Consider the following 22,631-nt stretch of genomic DNA (forward strand, 5'->3'; position numbering starts at 1 on the left):
TTCATTATATGTGACTGAACAAGTTGTTGTCCCACCAGGTATTAAACGCTTCAAAAGATTCAAAATTAAATTCTGAAACTTATTTAAAAGCGGTCTCCTTGGTTTAGTAGTATAAATGAGTTCCACAGGCTCACATATACAGTACAATTAGATACAATATCATATAGTATCAAAGATAAACTAAAGGTAAGTTTACTTGCGATTTTACATGTATCGTTTGAATAGCAACCCTCGTAGAATTTGGTTAACCGCCAGTTTCAGTTCAATTATTATTCCATAAATACGTTTATTTCTTAAGGCAGTTTACATAAGTTTTTCTTCGCCGTAGCATCACTTTTACATAACATTCTTATCCTAATTTAATTCTAACATAGTCACAACGTTTTGAATTTATTAAAACATATTCTCTTATAGCTTAAATATCATCTTAGGTAACTCGTCATTAATTATGAAATCTACTCGGAAATATTATTTGAACCAAACGATTAACTTCTATAAATTATAAAATAAGCTGTTATTTTCAGACATTTTGTTGATAATTTCATAAACTGTTTCGAGTTTGTTTGTATCATTACATAATTTTTATTCTAATTTAGCTATTGGTTGAACTCATGGACGCAGCTGGGATCAGAACTAAGTCTTAAAAGGGGCCTTTATTAAATTGAAACTCCAATTTTCTTTATGAAATGATAAATAAGTTTCATGTATGAAAGGTCACGACAAGCAAGAATGTCTCGAACTGGGATATTGGATAGTTTACCTTGGGTACGCAAAGAATTTATTAGTTGAGATCTGACATCACGATACTCCACGCATGTCCAAACGACATGATCAATATCCCGATAACCTTCTCCGCAAGCACAATGATTAGTCTCGGAGAGCCCAATTCGAAGGAGATGTGCATCTAACGTGTAGTGATTGGACATGAGTCTGGACATCACACGAATGAAATCCCTACTCACATCCAGTCCCCTGAACCATGCCTTTGTCGATATTTTCGGAATAATTGAGTGCATCCACCGACCCAGATCATCTCTATCCCAAGATGCTTGCCAGCTGGCAAGTGTTCTTTGGCGAGACGAACTATAGAATTCGTTGAAAGCAATCGGTCGCTCATAAATTTCACCCTCAATAGCACCACGTTTGGCTAAAATATCGGCTCTTTCATTGCCAGGAATGGAGCAATGAGCCGGGACCCAGACTATAGTGATTAGATAATTATTATTCAATATGTCGTTCAGACACTGTTTTATTTTACCCAAGAAAAACGGTTCATTTTTGCCAGCAGCGATTGAGCGAATGGCTTCAATTGCACTCAGACTATCTGTGAAGAGGAAATAATGGTTTGGAGATAATGTGACGATTACACTCAAACTATAATGAACTGCTGCTAGCTCTGCTATATAAACAGATGCAGGTTCTTGAAGCCTAAATGAGGCCGAAACATTATTGTTGAACATACCAAACCCTGTCGCTTCTTCAATTCGCGATCCGTCCGTGTAAAACATTTTCTCAGAGTCAATATGCCTGAACTTACTTGAAAATATTTTTGGGATTTCCGTCGAGCGTAGATGATCCGGGATTCCACGCACTTCACGCTGCATGGATGTATCGAAAAATAAAGTTGAGTCAGGGGCACTTAGGATGCTGACACGGATAGGAATATATCTTGAAGGGTTGATTTCCTGTGACATATGGTTAAAATATACTGTCATAAATTTTGTTTGAGATCGAAGCTCGACTAGTCGTTCGAAATTATTAATTACCATGGGATTCAGCACCTCACATCTTATTAGCAGGCGTGATGAAAGCTCCCAAAATCGATCTTTTAATGGAAGAACTCCCGCCAGAACTTCAAGACTCATTGTATGTGTCGAGTGCATGCAGCCTAAGGCAATTCGCAAACAACGGTACTGAATTCGCTCAAGTTTGATAAAATGAGAGTTTGCAGCGGAACGAAAACAAACGCATCCATATTCCATCACTGAAAGTATCGTTGTTTGATACAATTTTATTAGATCTTGCGGATGAGAACCCCACCAAGATCCTGTTATTGTTCGAAGAAAATTTGCTCTTTGTTGGCATTTCGTTATCAGATACCTAATGTGTCCTCCCCACGTGCATTTGGAATCGAACCACACCCCGAGGTATTTAAAAGTTAAAACCTGTTGGATCATTCTTCCCATCATATGGAGCTGAAGCTGCGCGGGATCATGCTTTCTTGAGAAGACGACTAACTCTGTTTTCTCCGCAGAGAATTCGATACCAAGATGAACAGCCCAAACGGACAAGTTATCTAAGGTATCTTGCAATGGTTTATGCAGATCAATAGCTTTGGGTCCAGTAACTGAAACCACGCCATCATCTGCCAATTGTCTTAGTGTACATGGGGTTACTAGACAGCTGTCAATGTCATTCACGTAAAAATTATAGAGGAGCGGACTAGTTCAATTATTATTTGCTTCAAAACACGCATTGTAACTATAACAATGTTCATTCATGTGTTAATAACATCAAGTTACAATATGAACAAAATTTCTGAATTTTGTTGCGTATCAATTTCATATATTCCTAATATGCCAAAGCGAAAATCAATGTGAGTAACTAAATATTTTATGCGGACTGTTTCACATTTTTCTTCCTCGTATTGTTGCCATATTATTTACCGACACTTTCCGAAGATTATCGACGATTTTGAAGAAGGATTAATAAAATTACACTATTACTGAGCTTACTGGTACAACATTTTTCGTTAAAATAAATAAAATCTTCTCTTGGATCGATTAACTGTTTATAAAATTAATAAGTTTGTATGTTTCTCGAAGATTATTGTCATAAAATAAAACAGTTTCATTTGTTCAGGATTAAATCTTTAGGTTGTTTGTATCTAAAATTGAGCTTTCAAGTAACTTTGAATTCTAGTTAAAGGACGTTATTCAAAATCTTAACAATGTAAAAAATTGTGGAAAGGGATCAAAATTGAAAATAATTAATTATCAAGAAAAAATCTAATTGTCAATTTTATCATTCGCCAACAATCTAAGCGCTTAAACTAGAGCAAGTTTGTAATTAGTCAATTGAAAAAGTTTTTAGTTTAGTGTATCATCATCTCTTTATTTTTGTATATATTATGAAGACCTTAGAAACGTTCCATTTTTAATGTTATTGTGCTCGGTCGTATCTTGAATACAACCCTCTAATTTTTTTCTATGAGGCATATCTGTAACGATTTACAAAATATATGACGAAATCTTTGGCTGTCTGAGGATTCTCACTCGAATTCAAATGTAATTAGGGCATCTTCCTCTTCCATACACCAGTTTGAAACTAGTGTGATATATGAAATGAGTAATACATTTTATGTCAATGTTTTTGGTCAATGACAATTGTTTATTTTGCGTTCAAGGCCGACGGTTTGATGGGAAGTTGGTCTAAGCATACAATTTACAGCAAAGTTTTAGTGAACAAAGGCTCTATACAAATTTGATTTGTCGTGTACCGTTCCCTTTTAAAATCGTTTTGTCGTGAATATGTTTTACTTTACTATGGCCACTTAGTATGTGGCCTTTTCAAAATTTACCCTCTGAGAGTGATAAGTTTTTGATCGTGAGTATCTCTTCTTGTGTCTAACGTATCAACATAATTTTTGCTACATCCCACCGGAAATATGATCATCAATTTATGATAACATTTTCAGTTGTATGACATAATCACAAATAATACAAAATTAAATTAAATGTTTGGTATAAACTAAGGGTGATGCCGTGCGATGGCGTTGCTGAACTGAAGATTGATTTCGCTCCAAGCTGACAGGGTCTGACAGCATGAATCAGCAGCATAAAACATGTAGTAGGATTATTATTATTACTGTTATTATTATTATGATTATTGACATCATTACACCACCGGCACAGTGTTACTGCACTACCGGCTGTGAAAATTGCATATTTTTTGCCTTTCTCTATAGAAAGGTATTAGAATTGCTGGAAAAACCGACTTTCGAACGGAGCCTCGGAGATCCATAGTGTTATATACCATTCGACTCAGTTCGACGAGATCGGAAAATGCCTGTGTGTGTGTATGTGTGTGCACTTTTCGCTCAATTTTCTCAGAGATGGCTAAACCGATTTCAACAAACTTGGGCTCGTTTGAAAGCTACTGTCGGGCCATTGATCAAGTTCGAAGATCAAATGGTTGTGACTTTTGGTTCCAGATATATGATGGTATATGTTACGTAACCGACAAAACACGTTGATTTTTACCGCTCTTATATATAAGGGTGCCAATATTTTGGGATCACCTCTAATTTCGTAAAGCGCTAGTGCTCAAAAGTTTAAGCACCTCGAAAAATGTCCTCATGCAAAATTTGAGCTAAATCGGACATGCGTAAGGGGTGCTGCTCGGCGGTTAAGGTTTGAAAATTTTCGATCTTGGAAAAGCACCATAGGGGGGAGTACATGAAATTTCCAAAATCGAAAAATTTTTTTTGATGCCGAAACTCTTAAAACTGCATGAAACATCGAAATTTAGTGTCATCTCAAAAAAAATTTTTTGAAAAAAATCAACTTTCTGGGACTTCTAAGTCTTCTAAGTCCCAAAAAGTCGATATTTTGAAAAAAAAATTTTTTCGAGATGACACTAAATCTCGACGTTTCATGCAATTCTAAGCCTTTTGGCATCAAAATTTTTTTTTCGATTTCGAAAATTTCATTTTTCCCTTTGGTGGTTTTTCAAGATATATGAAAATTCCACTAAGTGGACTGAGAAGGGTTTTGCCTTTCTCTATAGAAAGGTATTTTTAGATTAGCATCACTGTTTTCATACAAATAGTCAACGCAAATGTCGAGCACTAGTTTGGAAAAATGATGCTGACTGTGTGACATAAACACTGAAGCATGCTTTCGTGAACTACTTAAATCAATCTGTATCAAATGGTGTCAAAATTAGTATCCGAAATTATTTAATAAAAGTATGAAATATATTTTCATGAGATTTTTATGAAAGAAGAAAAAGGCATTATCACACCACTAGATGGATTAAGAAGGGTTTTCAAATAAATTTCAAATCATTGACATTCTTTTATTCTTTCGGTAGCACTTATCATTAAATAGCTAAACTTTTTATCAACCGCAGCACCGTCTTTTACCAATATCACACACTAGTAGCAGACATCCGTAACCGTTCCGTTTTCTTTATATCGTGTACGAAATAGAACAAAGCACGCAACATTCGTTTTGTGTTTTCTTCTTCCACCGTACCACAACGTACCGGTGTTGTATATACCCAAGTAACAATTCGAATGCCTTATGGTTTTGATTATAATTTATAGGAGTTTTGTAATTGATTTTTCAATCACTACCTGTTTTATGACAACTATAATAAGTGTCTCTTTTAACTAGTAATATCATAGTTTTCAAAGCTTCTATAAAACCCTTTACCTACACTAAAAATAAAATAAAAATAAAACAATGTGCACTAGAATAAAACCATGCAAACACTCTTAATATTGTCTTCAAACATTTTCTTTAAAACATTATTGTCAGTTAAAATCTTTCATAAATCTAGTTTTGTGTGTGTGCGTGTTCATTCTATGACAATTTCACTCAGAGTAAATTTGAGGGTTCTAAAGTACATTTATGACACATTAGTTGTAGGCTATTTGATTTATTGCTTCTTAGGTTAAGTGTAATTTGCATTAAAAGAAATTTCATGGCCGCCATTATGATGTTCTTTGCGTAGCCTTTATTGACATCAAATAAACTTCGAAATGCAAAAACGAGGAAATATGTTGGACTTTCATGATTCGTTTTCAGATCGTATGCACAAGTTTTATTGCCACAGAATAGTTTTATACAAAAATGACGATGAATCACAAAAAATAATTTTCATAAATCATGGAGACTTTCGCAAAAACCGCATTTATTTCAAGGCGTTATAATTCTTATTTTTATCCTTACATTCACGATAAAAATTAAAGCGCATGAAGTTTTTACGTTCGGAAAAGGTCTCAAACTCGTAATTAAAATATAATATATTGTTACTGATTGCATTCAAAGTAGACATGACACACATAGTCAAGAAAAATATCATCAAAACGACAGTTTATTCATAGCGGAATTCATTCCATCCAAAGAAATTTAATGTTGATCGTAAAGCTGGTTTCAAAATTTTCTTGAATTTGGAGTTTTAAAGCAGGTTTATGCTGATTCTTCATTTTGATTTATAAACCTTATGAAGAATGGTCCACTTTTTAGGAACATGCTCTTATAGAGGTTTTCAGTAGGCTTTCGTGGAGTTTAAAGTTTTATTGCGAGATTTATTATGTAGCATTGAAGACAGCTACAAGTATTTAATAATATTAAAAATGTTACTTGGGTATTGCGCTACGAAGTGAGCACGGTTCCGCTAGTTTACATAAACAAACATTGTCTTAGTTACGGCGTGTGTTTGTTTGTTTGTTGGCATTCCCAAAAGCACGTATTCAAATTAGAATGGACATGTAAAAAAAAAAAACACCGTTAGTCGTCAAATGGGGTTCATTCAGTAAATTTTGTGAGGTTATGTAGAGTTCGTGCAAAACCTAGTTGTAAATGTAAGCAAACCACCGGTACATGTGAAACATGAACTCTATTCATCACGGGTTCATTTGAGATGTCATCTTGTAAAACCTAATTAGGTTTTGCACGAAGACGACACAAATGAACTGCCGATGAATCAAGTTCATCTTTGACAGTTGCCGTGTACTTGTTTTGTTTTGCGACTGCAAGTTAAAAATTGAAAAAATGACGAAAAAGTGCCTGTTAAAAACGTATTCCACAGTGAAAATAACTAAAAAGATTGCCCTGTATGTGATTCCAGCATCAAGGAGAGATATATGTATAAATCTGTTGAGTGTGAGGCGACTTGCAATTTTTACATTCGAACGATGAACTTCTGATGAACTTTTAAACTGTAAACAAGTACACGTCGACTGTCAAAAAAAGTTCATTCTGTTCATTTTTGTGAGGTTATGTCATGTTCGTGCAAAACCTAATTAGGTTTTGCACGATGACGACACAAATGAACTGCCGATGAATCAAGTTCATCTTTGACAGTTGAAGTGTATTTGTTTTGTTTTGCGACTGCAAGTTAAAAATTGAAAAAGACGGAAAAGTGCCTGTTAAAAACGTATTCCACAGTGAAAATAACTAAAAAGATTGCGCTGTATGTGTTTCCAGCATCAAGGAGCGATATATGTATGAATCTGTTGAGTGTGAGACGACTTGCAATTTTTACATTCGAACGATGATCTTCTGCTGAGCTTTTAAACTGTAAACAAGTACACGTCGTTCATTCATTCTGTTCATTTTTGTGAGGTTATGGCATGTTCGTGCGAACCCTAATTGGATTAGGTTTGACACGATGACGACACAAATGAACAGTCGATGAGTCAAGTTCATCTTTGACAACTGTCAGTGGTTTGTTTTGTTTTGCGACCATGGAGTTAATTCTCTGCTAGCGGGAGACAAACCATGCGCGTAAGCGGATAAATAAGGACCTTAACTTTAACTCCACATATGTTTCTGCATTTAATTTTTTCTACAACAGTTTAGTATGAGGCGACTTGCAATTTTTAAATTCAAACGATGAACCTCTGATCTGAACTTTCAAACTGTAAACAAACCATCGGCGGCTGTCAATAAAAGTTTATTCGGTTCATTTTGTGAGGTTATTAGGTTTTTTACCGTCACTGCTAACCTCAATCGGATGAATACTTTTTGACAGTCCAGCAGTACTGTTTGTAAACAGAAATTTCTTTTGTTTGTTTATTGACAAATTGGATCAGACCATTTACGATCCGTATCGCCTAAATAAAGTTTTAAAACATTTGTTCACGATTTAATACGGTTCGTTTTTGATATTTATTGAATAAAAGTAACTAGTTGCAAAGTGTAAAGATGATTGTTTTAGATGTGCTCTTCGATTTTTGTTTAAGCTTGTTTGTAAACAGTACCGCTGAACTGTCAAGGATGAATACTGGTTCATTTGTGTCGTCACGATAAAAAACCTAATTGTCAGGTTCGTGTAAAACCTAATTGAATCTGACGGAGAACCGAGTTCATCAAGGGATCCTATTCAAATAATACGGTCAATTAGGTTTCTTTACTTAAGACACTTGTAGCCGAAGTCTGGTTCGTCTCTGAAATGAAACAATTTAACACCGATTTTTGATTATTCGAATAGAATAAACATTCCCCAGGATGTAATGCTATTTATTACAAATCAAACACACGGGCTTTTTATAAAAAGAAATTTATTTAATTTTTTTTCGAATTTCACTGTTACTTGGCTTTACAATTCAGTTGGTGAATTAATGATCGTTGCCGAAACCCGAACCGAGAGGCAGCGGTATTTTCTTTTTTGTTTTCATAGGAACACTGTGTATGGTTGAGAATGTAAGTAAACAGCAGAGTGCGTACGCGACAGTACAAATTGTGATAAGCAGTCGCGTAAATAACTGCGAATCGCGTATGATGGCAAATAAATTTCACAATCTGACTTGAACGTTGCTGTAGTGATTCACAGTGATAATTTAAAGATTTCGGTTCTGATCGGCAACATTTCGTTATTGGATAGCGTTTTTTTTTGTTGAATAACGGTATCTTGTTCTAACATAGAATAATACAAACTACAATTATTATTACAATATTATAAATTATACCTTGCTTCTAAGATGATGAGATACGAAATTTTCGGGATAGGAGGACACGGGATGAGATGAGTGGAATGCGTTGGTTGGGAAAGGAAATGGACCGGAACTAAGCTCCGAAGTCTTTCTGTATGTCATCAGCCTTCTTCTTGCGAGCTCCAACCGGCCCCTCACTGGTACTGGGTGTAGTCCGGTCGAGGTTTCTGTTGTTGTGGCTGGATGCGATGCTGCTGCACCTGACCCTGCTGCTGCTGGTACTCCGGATTAGGCTTGGGGATTTTGACTACGATGTCGGTCGGCTGACGGCTGACTTCCGCCCTGAAACCTTCCTTCGGATCGGCGGTGTACGTAACAGTACGGATGAACCCATCGGAGTCGACGACCGAATAACTGCCCTTGATCACGTTACCCTCGCGCTGTTCCTTACGGTTCTGATAGTTGGTGTACTCATCGTCCTTCACGTCGAAACCGAACTGGTAGGATGGGTTGGCCTGTTGATGGAATGAACAGTGGAAAAAATAATAAATCACCAGTTGTGATTTCGATTCGCCTAGGTTTGCATGAGCTTGAGAAAAATACCGTTCGGTATCAATTACTTTCATCACAAATTCATAAGTATCAAGCTTTCATCACTTTGATGTAATAATTCGTAGATTATGCAATATGTTACATATTGATATCCAAGATTAATAAGCAACATTGGTCCAGTCAATCTCGTTTGTTTCTATTTCATTTTATAGTGCACTTTACACTGATTACGCTGCAACTCAAACTAGGTTGAAAGCAAAAGTAGTGGTTGATTTACTTATAAGCTCAACTTTTAGCACTATTCAACATGTAATCGGTAATGTTGTCTTTTCATAGTATGCCTTGGTTTGTCAATGGCAATTATTTATTTATGACAGCAATATGACGAGAAAGAAAAACAAATTTTACATAGTTGATGATATTGAAACATATGACAACAACATAAACATGAGCAAGAAACAAATATTAGACGAACTTAAGAAACTCTTCTGTGGTCATCCCTCTTTGTTAGATATTCAACGTGAAAAGTAAAAAAAACAACACCTTAGCGCAACCTTGCGGTAAACATTCAACTTGGATTCATCGATGATGTTGAGGTGAAGTGTCAGGAAACCATACACACTATACTTCATTCGGCAATTTTTTTACATTTTCATCTTTTGAGTTTAGAAAAGCCGAACTTTTCATTCCACTAATATATCAGCAGAAATAAACATTTGTTGACAGCAGTACCTTAAGGTACCGTTGTGATGGAGTGCTATTTTTACTGAAAAAAATCAGCTTCCGAGGTTTGAACAGCTGAGATCGCTTTAAGTTTGTGCCTGGTCAATCCGTCTGGAATTTGATTCAGTATTCAGTACAACGGATTCTGACTCGGAATCGGTTATTGCATTCGATTTTTAGGTCAATAGGAAGTCGTATTGAATTCCATTTACGTACTAATAAGGGTTAAAACATATTCAAATCAGAATATGGTTGCTTTGATGGGCCTAAAAGCAAATAACAGATTCTCCTTGCTCACTTTCTCTTCGATTATTATCTGTAACAAGTGTCGTTTTGTGTCTAGTACTGATAGCAAAATGAAAAGCATTTTAAGCAAATCGAAGGAATACGTGGAAAATGATGAATTATTAACAGAGGAGAAAATAAACAAAAATAATCTGTCATTTGCTTTTAGGCTCATTGGAAATGGAATTGATTCGATTGAACATTTGCTAAACGAAAACAAATGTTTCACTACAACCATATTTACAAAACAATTGTTCAATTCAATTAATAATTGAATACTTTTTCTGATTTTTTTTGGTAAGCAAAAATATCGGGACAGAACGAATTTTTTTAACGCATTGTGAACACTATATTGATCACATTACACTATCCAGAAACAGTTGTAGTGTTACGAATTGAGCTAAACAAATATTCTTCGAAGAGTACCCCAGAATAGTTTGAAAAAACACAGGAAGCTTTGGCAGCGCGGTTCCTGTTTATGTTTTCTAATTAGATGTGGCGTTAGCTTACTAGAATCAGATTCGTTGTTACAATAAGAAACACGCACAGTTTGAAGCCTGAAAGAACCAATCGAACCATCAGAGAAGTATCAAAAGCGTAGAATAAATAAACATTAGTTTGTTACTCTAAAATTCAAAGGAAGTATTGCTATCAAAGCTTAGAAAATTAGCCAAGGAATTTAATGAATCTAACTCATCACATACAATTATCAATTTATTAATAATTAAATAGAATGGATGGAGGACTACGTGTACAAAACTAGATACAAAAAAAATAATTTCATATAAAAAAATCACAGTTCAAGAAAATAATCTAATTGTCAAAGTAAATAGCAAAAACGTCGCTCAGAGGCTGACACCAGTTTGAGGTTTTTCTTTCCGTGGTTCTTATAGGGTAACGGTACTCTTATCTATCTTAGTTCCAGTAGTCATCGCGTACACTAAAACCATAAGTTAGAGTAAAATCTGCTGTCTCTGCTCGACCCATTGACTCTAAGGATAAGTTGAAAATCGCTTCGACAATTTTGCGTGACTATAACAGCAGTATCGTCCAATTGTCTCAATATTTTTCCTGTGGTATCGTTTTTTAGAGCTGAAGCGAAGACATTGTTTTCGATTTTATCACGATTCGTTGATTGAAAGTCGAATAATTTGCAAAATAACATGACTCTACCAATGAGATAACTATTGGTACAATTACCCTATATCATGGAATCTGATTAGAATTGATTTTCGATTTGGTTAACATTCAAGTAGTTTATTCGAAATTGATTGGAAACTAATGCATAACAACAAGGCCAAATAATGTAAAACTGTTATTTTCTATTAGAATTTTTGGAAACGGTCTTTAAATTTTAACGATTTACTTTTACGAAATTCTCTAGCCAATAACTTCTTCTTGTTTTACTTAAGGAATTTGCTCGCTGTTTACAAAGCAGTCTCATTTTCTATGTATTGTGACACGGCTCGAATGCGCTAAATTTTGGTATAAAATAATACTTTTTTAATTTTCAAATTAGAATGAAAAATCACTTCCTAACTCGCCATATCTGATCAAGTGGATCAAAAATAGATTAGAATTGTCTAAATTTCCAATAATTAGGCTGTCAAACTGTTTTTTCGAAGCTATGTTCGAATCTGACCCGTATTTCATTTCTATGACGTTGAAAATTAGTATTGAATCGAAATTTAGGTGACTTCGTTTTTCAGTGTGCTAACCGCTAACTCACCTTGTTAAAGGGTTCGTTCCAGCTTTTCTTAAACGAAAACGTCATCAATGCTAACAAGAGTATATTTATTTCTAATTGGAACACTGATTCTCGGACGCACTCATGACAAATTACAATCCTATTGGGAAAATTTTAACACATACATGAAGAAGCGAATATTTTCTGATCGGATTATGCTTTTTGAAATGGTAGGTCGGAAACTCCAATATTTATCTGACTACCAGTGATGCTAGATTGCCTCAATGTCATTTCTATAGATTTTCGATGAGAATAAAAAGAATCAAAAGTATCCAAATTAAGTTCTTCCGAAGGAGAAGCAATCGAACTACACAGATAAAAATATTTTGTGAATTCACATCATTTTTCCTGTACATATTTAGAGCTGCCAATTGAATGAAAAGTTACTTTACACACAGAAAGAACGACTTACACGACATGTAAATCAATGGTAACGTGGAAAAGACATGGGCTGAATCGACAGTTTGATTGAAAAGCATCATCGAGTCAATTAACACTTTGTTTTGCGATTAAATTATATTGAAACGTACAGAATTGTAAAGTATTTAATTGTCTGCTCCAAATATGTGCATGAAAATAGATGTAAATTCACAAAATATTTTTATCTGTGCAGTTGTTCATTTTTAGAGATACTCTGAAAGCAAAACTAAGCTTTTCTTTTAAATACCCGGTTCATCGAAAAAGCAATGCATTTTAATTTCATTTTACATCGATCATGGTCTTCAGGTTTACGGGTGATAACTACCATTTTGCAAATTTATTTTATTTTTTATGCACACATTGGAAGCACAAAATTGATTATTAATTTTCTTCATATCTCTTTAGTTTTCATTCTATGTTGATGGTAAATTGAGTGTTCATTAAAAATTACAGTCTCAATTATTGAATATTCAACGCGTTTTAGCTCAGTTTTACATCGATGGTGGATTTCAATCATATCGTCGATTTAGACGATGCTTGTTTCACATTACCTTTGATTTACATGTCGTGTAAAATATTCTGAGCCTTCGACATTTTTTTTTAAATCGAACAAAACTCTAGATGAACTCGAGCAAAATTTAAAAAATGGGCTGCTGAAGCACTCGGAGCTAATATGAGGATTCCATAGGTCAGGCCCGTGCGCAGGGGGGGGGGGAGTTTTGGGGGTTTTAACCCCCCCCATGAAGAATTTTTTTTAAATTAAGTTTCATGAACAATGGAGTACTTATTATATTAGAGTGCAAATAACTTGACCCCCCCTCCGCTTCAATGATTTCTGCACACGAGCCTGTCAGAATTCGTTTTACATTATCAATATAGTGGATGAGCCGCCTTTTCGCCTTTTGGACACCCCCCTCTCCCCTTGAAACCCCCCCCCCCCCCCCCCCATGGATGATTCCTGCGCACGGGCCTGCCATAGGTTCCCTAAAGATTTCACTGAACTATTTTACTGTAGAAAACATCAAACAATTAAAAAGGCTGTAAACAAATTACGGGGACAGAACTTCTTTGAGGGTGGTTTGAATTATCAGAAAACCTCCAATTATTACTCAATCAGAAGTATGACTTTTATTCAAATCTCAGTTCTATGAATATCCTCTCGTCAGAAACTTCTTCTGTCTTATTACAGAGTTGCTTACTTCCTCCGAAAAACCCTATCTGCCTTTATACTTTCCTAAACGGACACTATTCCAAAGGGAAACCTTTTTGAAATTATTTTCCCAAAATGTACGAAGAAGTACAGATTTTCAATATGTTGCACAGATTTTTAAAATGCTGCAGATTTTCTGAAATCTACTACAGACTGACTCTAACAGTCTCCAAATTGTTAGGGAAAACAAAGTAAAAATGTACTTCAGACTGAGCGTTTAAAAGTGACGAGACTTTTTTTTGTTCCCCTAAATAATTGATCTGTGATGATGGTCATGTGTTCTACCGGTATTGATCATTATTTGAGCAAACTTTTTTCGGTTATTCATGCCCTAGCCAAGCCGCCAGGACAGACAAAATGAACGAGTGCGTTCGTCGTTATAATACCTCCGGTAGCATTTCTTACACCATTCAAACCCAGAAGTAGACCGATTACTGTGGCCAGGCTTGGTTACGCTTTTTTATGTCCTCCTAATTGAGAGATTTAAAGCCCGCCCGAAGCCTACTGTGTTAGACAAGTTGGACCAGAAACAAGATTTGCCGTTTTGTTCACATACCAGCTCGCCTGGTCTGGTTGTTGAATGTTTTGTGCCTTCGCTCGTGTCCATACTGGCCACGTCCTGAAGCACCGCAATTCCGTTCAAGCCACCACCTCTCCTGAAAGCGAGAGTTAGCCTAGTTTGGTTACACAATCGATTAAATGAGTGCAACTTGCTCTGAGGGTCAATGTACAAGTGCTCATTGCTCATCTGATGACGATGCCGTCGTCGTCGTTGGTGGCGACGGTAACGACGCCAGTAACGATGGTGATGATGCTAATGATGATGATGATATAATGCTTGCAACTCTTTTGCAGCAATGCTGCACTCATCCACTAGAGACTCTAGCTCAAATGCCAACTGCCATGGACTTTTCCGTCATAGTAGGCTTGTTCCACATACGGAAGTGCATTCCAAGTGTCAATCTATTGACGTTACTATGGACTCTGGCGTTGCTTTAAATTTGAGGAAATTAGTAGTATACCGCACAAATTTTTGAAACATGATTTCATTGAAAATTACTGGAAAATGTTATTTTTCTTCAACGAGTAATTACAATTCTACCCGTAAAATACAACCTATTGGAACTACTCTCCGATTTTCAGACCATAGCAGGGCATACTTACATCAAAGTCTTCATCCTCCTCGAGCTGCCGTTGGCCTCCCTGGCCCAGCGATTGGTACTGTTGGGCCGGTCGTGGTTTGGACACCTTCAGCTGCTTCGGTTGAGCGTACTGTTGTTCCTGAACGTACTGGACCTGTGAGGATCGCCGGAGGTGATGGAGTCGACGATGAAAGCATAACAAAAAAAAAGTAAAAGTATATTAGCTTTCCTGTTGTATAAGTGTGCTAAACGCGCCGATCATTATTCCCAGAGAGAGATGCAAGGAATGGTTAGGCGGAAGCAGTGTCGGTGATGTTAAAACGTTGTGATCAGGAAGGGTGGTGCCTTGGATAGTTTCGTAATCATTGTTTCACTAGTTCATGTACGGGATGTCGACATGTTCGTGCTTGTGGTGCCATCTGTGTATTTTGTTGCAGTATTACTTCATCCGAACTGTAGAGTATGAGTTTTGATATATATATTTTTAAGTTTTGGACTATGCTGTCATGGTCAATGTGCTGAAGTGTTCGATAGTTTTGGTCAATTGAAACACGATTGTTTAGTTTTTTTTTATCGTCACTGTTAACCACGATATTATTATTAGTTCAGTAGAACTATTCACATCCCCACTATGCCACTTGGCAAACATAAGGCATTGATTTTTTTTGATTATGTTTTTTCAAACAGCAGTGATCGTAGAAAACTCAAATGATAAATCTTCAATGAAATGAACTTAAGTTGATCAAAAATAAAGTCGATGAGAGAGTGAAGAATTTTTGTTAGGAACGTTCTACCATATTTTTATTTTTAGTATTAGTAACCTTCTTCTGAAACTTACTGTAAAAACACAAAAGAGTCATGTAAATTTTTTTTTCTTCCATAAAATAGTATCGTCCATATCTTCAAATCCATATGAGATAAAGAGTTTATGTTTTCGGCAAAGTTATTAGATTTGAGTTTATCTAAAACAAAGAAGAACTTAAAAAACCTAATTTTTCAAATTAAAAAGTTAGGATTTTTGCGTCTTAACAGTGAGTTTTGGAACATGGCTTATCACTTGAAAAATCTTCAATGAGCAACTATCGTGATCGTACTTCGACCACCAGTAGCAGTGGCGCTAGATATATTAAGAAATTTGCCATTTCTTCGAATTTTGCCTCGGTTTTCCTTTAGTAACTTTTTCTACAAATGTCGGATTGTTTTTTGAACTTCGAGGGTTTTTTTTTCTCGTTAAATTTCCTACAAGTACTGATGCTTAGAGTTTATGGGTTGATCTACAGCCGATTTTATCGTAAAAAGTTAGTTTTCCCATACCAAATCCTGAGCACCAAATTTCTGTGCCTATTTTATTCAATAAATCTTTCATATGGTTGAAAAACAAACAAATCAGTTCATTCTGTTTAGAGTTGCAGCTTAAGAAAAGTGAAAATTAGAGTCTAAAACTCTTTCGTTTTTCTGAAAACTGTTCGAGAAAAATTATTTCAGTTTCAGCTTACTTCTTTACCTTCTATTAGCAATGCCGCAGAATAGGAACCTTTAATTTAACACGCGAAAGGTTGTAGGTTGTCGTAAAACTATTCATTTTTCCGAAAAACTGTTTTTTAACAGAAAATATTTAGTTTTGTTTACTTTGTGTAGTGCGATCTAATACAAATGCATTGAAGCAGTGTAGCTAACTTTTTTATTATGGAATTTAAATCTACATTCATAGAATGTAAGCAATTTTCCATCAAACATGCGTTGAAAAAATTGATCAAAATTGATATTTCATTCAAAAAGTTAAGCCTCAAATTCATTTGAGAATAAATTATTGTTTTAAACTCAATCTTGGATGAACTGATTGCACTGCATATATAAATACATAGATCTATGACAGACGCAGTGCTAACGATCACTCTGCTACAGTAAACTTCACATCCTAACACACTATCTTCGCTGTCGCAACGAAGAGGCATCATCCCGTTCTTCATTCGTTTCTCTTTTTATCCGATGCTCAGTTTAACCAACGTCAGTTTATCTCTTGAAGTAACAAAATATCTCTTACAATTCAATGAGAGAGCGACCTTCAAGTGAGGTCCATGTAAACATTCGAATTGGTTCAAGATAGTGGATGAAAGGTAAGCCAGTATAACTGAAATATCAATTTCAAAATAAACGTGAATTAATTGTTCCCTCTTTCAGTTTTAATTTTTAATATTTCGAAACACATCTCAATGCATTTCAAACAGTCAAAATTATCGATTTTAACTTGCTGGTGAAAATTGAAAACTCAAATGAGAACCGCCACCCTCTATTTATCATTATGGTTGGGGAGAATTTTGTTTGATCGAGTTGAAGTTTAGGCCTATTCATTCGCACTTGTTCACGAGTTCATTTGTAATCTTGTAAAACCTAATTAGGTTTTGCACGAACATGACATAACCTCACAAAAATGAATAGAATGAACTTTTTTTGACAGTCGACGTGTACTTGTTTACAGTTTAAAAGTTCATCAGAAGTTCATCGTTCGAATGTAAAAATTTCAAGTCGCCTCACACTCAACAGATTCATACATATATCGCTCCTTGATGCTGGAAACACATACAGAGCAATCTTTTTAGTTATTTTCACTGTGGAATACGTTTTTAACAGGCACTTTTTCGTCATTTTTTCAATTTTTAACTCGCAGTCGCAAAACAAAACAAGTACACGGCAACTGTCAAAGATGAACTTGATTCATCGGCAGTTCATTTGTGTCGTCATCGTGCAAAACCTAATAGCATACTCAGTCAGACGATTGCTTTTCACGCAGCCTACCTGGATAGTTAAGAATATTCGGGAATGGTCAGGAGTGTTCTAGTTTTAGATGCATAATTTATGGCTGTTTTGAAATTTAAATCAGGAAATTATAACACAGAACAAATTGGCAACCCGAGCACTTTGGTTTCAAATACTGAACAAATAGAATGCTTATCAGCTCTAAGTTTGATAGTAGAACAGATCGAATATATAAAATATATAAAACTAAAACGGTTTGTTGGGGAGACGTTTTCCCAGTTAATACTAAACTTTAAAAGATAGCTGTAAAAATTTCATGATATTCTATTCATTAGCTTGTGAATTATTGTGCTAAGAGTGAGGCTGCTTTTATTATTTTCAGAACAATGGACCTAACACAATTTCGTGTTTTAATTTTACACTGCTTCTTGATGGGAAAAACCGTTTAAGCGAAGCAATGGCTTGAAAAGTGTTATCAGAAACAACAATAAAACGAAGGATTGCTGTCTTCAAACGTGGTCGTAGAGACACCGATGATGCAGAACACAGTGGATTAAAGATATCAAAAGAACGTGTTGGCTTTATATTGCATGAGTATTCGACTATAAGAAGTGGGTGCTTACTGCTAACCAAAAACGAGCACGTGTTGATGATTCTGAGCAGTGTTTGGCTATGTTTAAACGTAACAAATCGGAATTTTTGCGTCGATATGTGACAACGGATGAAACATGGATTCATCACTCACTCCGGAATCAAAACGAACGTTATCTGAGTGGACAGAAACTAACTGGTGAGCCTCGTCCAAAGCGCCCGAAAGCCCAACAATCGTCTAGAGAGGATATGGCCACGGTATTTTGGGATGTGTAATATTCATTGACTATCTTGAGAAAGTAACTACCACTAACAGTAAATGCTATATAGCGTTATTGGAACGGTTGAAGGCTGAAATTGCAAAGAAAAGAACGCGTATGGCAAAGAAAATATTTTTGTTTCACAATGCAAAACTACATGAATTGAACTTCGAATTGCTCCCACATCAACCGAATTCGCCAGATTTGGCTCCCTGCGACTACTGGCTGTCTGCAGACCTGAAGAAAAAGCTCACCGGTAAGAAATTTCGCACGAATGAAGAGGTTATCACTGAAACTGAGGCCTATTTTGAGACAAAAGATAAATCGTTCTACAGAAGTGGTATTGAAATGTTAGATCGGCGTTGGAATGATTGCGTTGCTCTTGATGGAGATTACGTTGGTCAATAAAATTAATTTTGAACCAAAAAAATCGTGTCCTCTTAGTTAGGCTCGGGACTTTTCAGCCCATGTGTTATTATCCATTTTCCATATGAAATTTCCAACTGCTGAACTTGCTTTTACATGCCATTTTCGTAGTTTTTATTGTTGTAGTTTCTAACCGTTGATTAGATGTGTTAGATATTTAAATTAGATTGTGTTAGATATTTAAAATCATAATCAATTGAACAGCACACGGTTTACTGCAGTATTTCATTTTGTGATTAGGAAAAGGTTGTTTTCTCGCAAATCCAAATACACTCGATGGCCTTGAGACTCAAAATGTCATAAGGCTATACATTGGAAATATGAATCAAACTGCGAGTCTCTGAATTAAGACAATTTCAATTTTTTTTTCTCAGTACTAATGGACATTTTTGGAGCGCCGTTACTACCAACGAAAAACAGACCAAGAGGGAAGATAGATGAATGAATATCTTGAAAAAAAACGACTTTTTGTTAACAGTGATGAACCCAAAGTGAACTGTTATTTCAATTCGTTCCTATTTTCATTCAATTGCTCTCTAACAGATTTAGATTTCCTTTAAATTGTTCTCTTACAGATTCAGGAGCAATACTGTACGGATTCGTTTCGAACTGGAATCTGGATCTCGTGCGCCTATCCAACTGAATCCAAACTGAGCTTAGATAAGAGAAGTCAGTAAGTAAAAACAGCGTATACAGAAAATCACGATCTTCGAAATCCATTGTGACTTACAGATCTAAGAATGAGAAAAGTATCGACATTATCAAAATATAGAGGAAAATTTTGCTAGCTTATCACTTAAAATATTTATAATAGATTTAAAATTATAATAATGTTTGCATGAATTTCATCGGTTTCATATTATGTAATCTTGTATATTTAGTTTTGTGACTTTACCGGATTTGAAATTTTGAGTTTTCAGAAGGATATGCTTGTTACGAAAGTTCCAGATGCTTCAAGTGCTACTTTTTCGCTTTGTCTGCTTAATAAAAATAACCTAAAAAACACCAGTGACCTGTAAAAGATGTTCCGTTTAATAGTTGGGTGTGCAGAGTTCAAAATTGTCACTCATTCTCAATGAAAGAATTCAATCCAACTACCTTTTTTACTGTCTCATTCGTAAATGATCGCATCCAAAACAAACCAAGAGAAACGAAATATTTGGTCTCTCATTGAACCAAAAGAGAGTATCAATACCAACATCACTCGTCCCCCCTACGACAAGACGAAATCAAAATAATGTCAACAGGTTAAAATAATTGTCAATCCATTTCTGTCATTATCGAATCGTCAAGCTATGGTTGAATTTCGACACTACATAGCACTGAAAGGGTAAATGAACGAAAGAATGATGATTCTTCTTTGATTTATGTGAAAAATAGCCGGAAATATTTGTATTCTTAGAGGTATCTATTCTTGAGTCGAACATCAACATATTCTGTATGGAAATTCTGTTTTGGCGGAGCAACTGACAAATCCCATTAAATTTTCCATTAAGTCAGGAATCGAAGCACTATCTTTGTTACGTGATTATACCATTGTTTTTTATCATAAAAAAAACAATCATCACGATCGGCTATGAATGTGTTTAATACAAAGTAAGATACAACGTATTTTGCAAAACTAGATCCCTAAATTATATGGTTAAGCAAGCAATTAGTAGTTGCAGTGAAGATAAGTGAAGAATAGAATGCAAGTCGCCAAAAACTACTGCATTATTGGAGCACATTAGGAACAAGTTGCTAGCACTTAACTTCCATTCATCATTATGCGTGAGAAAAAGGACTTGAGGTCAGTTCGTTTAAAGTAAATGTTGCTTTTATGCGTGTTGGATGTCTAGTAAAAGTGTTCGCCCTTTCCTTGGTATTCGGTGCAGTTTCTTAGGAGCGTCTTTTAAGCAGAAGCATGCAATTGGTCATAGAAATAGTAGTTGTTTGAAATCATGCGCACTGTGATGTAAACTGTCACTGTCAGTCAGTGTAGCGGAACTAATTCTACTTAAAGCACACATGCATGCCGATTTGGGCACTTCATTCGAATCTATTGCACAACACACACTCACTTGTTGCGGTTGATATTGAGGCTGGTATTGCCGAACCGCCTGCTGTTGCTGGTACTGCCGTTGAATCTGTTGAAAATCGTAAAATTTCAAAACTTTCACTCTTGATGTTCATCTATTTCTATTTTTCTTCGACTGTTGAATCAAAGGCACTAAATCTTCTGCACTTAGATTTCTCACGATGAATGTAAGAACTGAAACACCACCCATAAAATCTCACCTGATCCTGAACGTTGTCCCGTAGTCGAATCTGTTGTCCTTGTTGGACGTACTGCGGAACGTGCTGTTGTTCTTGAGCTCCCTGTTCGTGAATGGGCGTTGCATCAGCTCGTGGTTCCGCTGGATTTCCCTGAGCGATCGCTTGCTCTGCAATCTGTTGGTAGTACTGACGCAGGTAGGCAGGATCAATGGCTTGCTGAGGAAGGGCAGATGCTAGCCCAACGCACAGAATCGAAAATAGCACTATCGCACGCATTTTGGTTTAGCGAGATCCTCACAAGTGATCTGTTTTTGGTCACCACTGAACACACTATCACTGCCCTTGGAAAAAGTCCTTTCGATTGGTACAATCACAAATTATTCACTGCGAATCTTCACCAAAACGGGATTAACGGTACGTTCCTTTGCTTTACAACCTGGGATCCACAATGAGCTACGATTGCAACGAGCGAACCAATTTATATACTAACGGGGGTGCGCTTCGTCTCAGGTGGGGCTCAAACTGTGGCTCTAAAATATCGCTCAATTTTCTGCACAGTCTACGCGCACCAAACTCGCCGGCTGACATTCGGAGGACTTGCATCGGGGCCTCTTTTTACCCTTTCCTTGCAACAAAGCTGGCTCTCGCTGCGTCAGCTACGATCGAACCTCGGGCCGTTGTTTGGCAGTTCAGCTGTACAGGCTTTCCAGTTACCACCATACAGAGGATTCGGTTTTGTGGTTTGTGGATTTCGGGAGCCGTCTCGAAAGCGAGTTGACATGTGAGAAGCGTGATCCGGTCCGGATAAGAACTGACGACGATTTCACATTGTATTGCGGATTTTCAAATCATGTTTTGGTCAGTGATGAAGTTTTCGTTATTTTTCAAAAAAAAATCGATAAAGAACGGTTTTAATGTTAAAACGAGTCATTCAATACTGCTAAAACAAACCAGTACAGCTGTAAGAAAAGCGATGATACCTTTTCGCTTGAGAGAAATGGTCTCGATCAGAGTCATTTGAAACGAGTAGACATATTCAAATGACTCTGATCGAAACATTATTAGGGCATATTCAGTAGTGTTCTAGTTCTAGATGCATAATTTATGTCAGTTTTAAAATATAAATCTGGATATTATAACAAGAAAAACTGGCAGCCCCAGCAGTGTTTTACTCGTGTTTCAAATATAGAAAAAAAATAGAACGGCAACGTATGTCAGCTTTAAATTTGACAGAACAACTGTTCGAATAAGTAAAACTAAAACGGCATGCTGGGGATACGTTTGTTCCAGTTTCAGTTCTATTATAAATCTTCCATATAAAACTTCCAGCTGCTGAATTTGCTCTTAGAAGCTACAAACAATACGCGCTTAAAATGTCTTCATTCTCTTTTCGGAAAGTGTATGATGAATAAGTCGTGTGATTAACTAAGAAAAGCTTATTTTTTTGCCAAAAATTAATTGTACGATTCCCCAATTTCTCGATGCCGTGCTTGTCGAATGATTTGTCTTTTGATTCAAAAAAACTTCATATTCAGCAATTGCTTTTTCATTTGAGTGGAATTTCTCACCCGTGAGCATTTTCTTTTCAGAGCTGTGT

At 36.0% G+C, this 22,631-nt stretch overlaps 1 protein-coding gene across 1 annotated transcript; it reads right to left on the reverse strand.

The window, feature by feature from the left end:
- Positions 1-8,318: 8,318 nt before the first annotated feature.
- LOC131437954 (transcription factor SPT20 homolog) lies at positions 8,319-21,784 on the reverse strand. Its single transcript, XM_058607656.1, has 4 exons — positions 21,056-21,784; positions 20,839-20,904; positions 14,767-14,898; positions 8,319-9,180 (listed from the first exon to the last, which is right to left on the reverse strand). The coding sequence occupies exons 1-4, from the start codon at positions 21,308-21,310 to the stop codon at positions 8,860-8,862; spliced, it is 774 nt and encodes a 257-aa protein (XP_058463639.1). The 5' UTR covers positions 21,311-21,784; the 3' UTR covers positions 8,319-8,859.
- Positions 21,785-22,631: the final 847 nt, after the last annotated feature.

Source organism: Malaya genurostris, chromosome 3, assembly GCF_030247185.1.
Source record: "Malaya genurostris strain Urasoe2022 chromosome 3, Malgen_1.1, whole genome shotgun sequence".
NCBI lineage: Eukaryota > Metazoa > Arthropoda > Insecta > Diptera > Culicidae > Malaya > Malaya genurostris.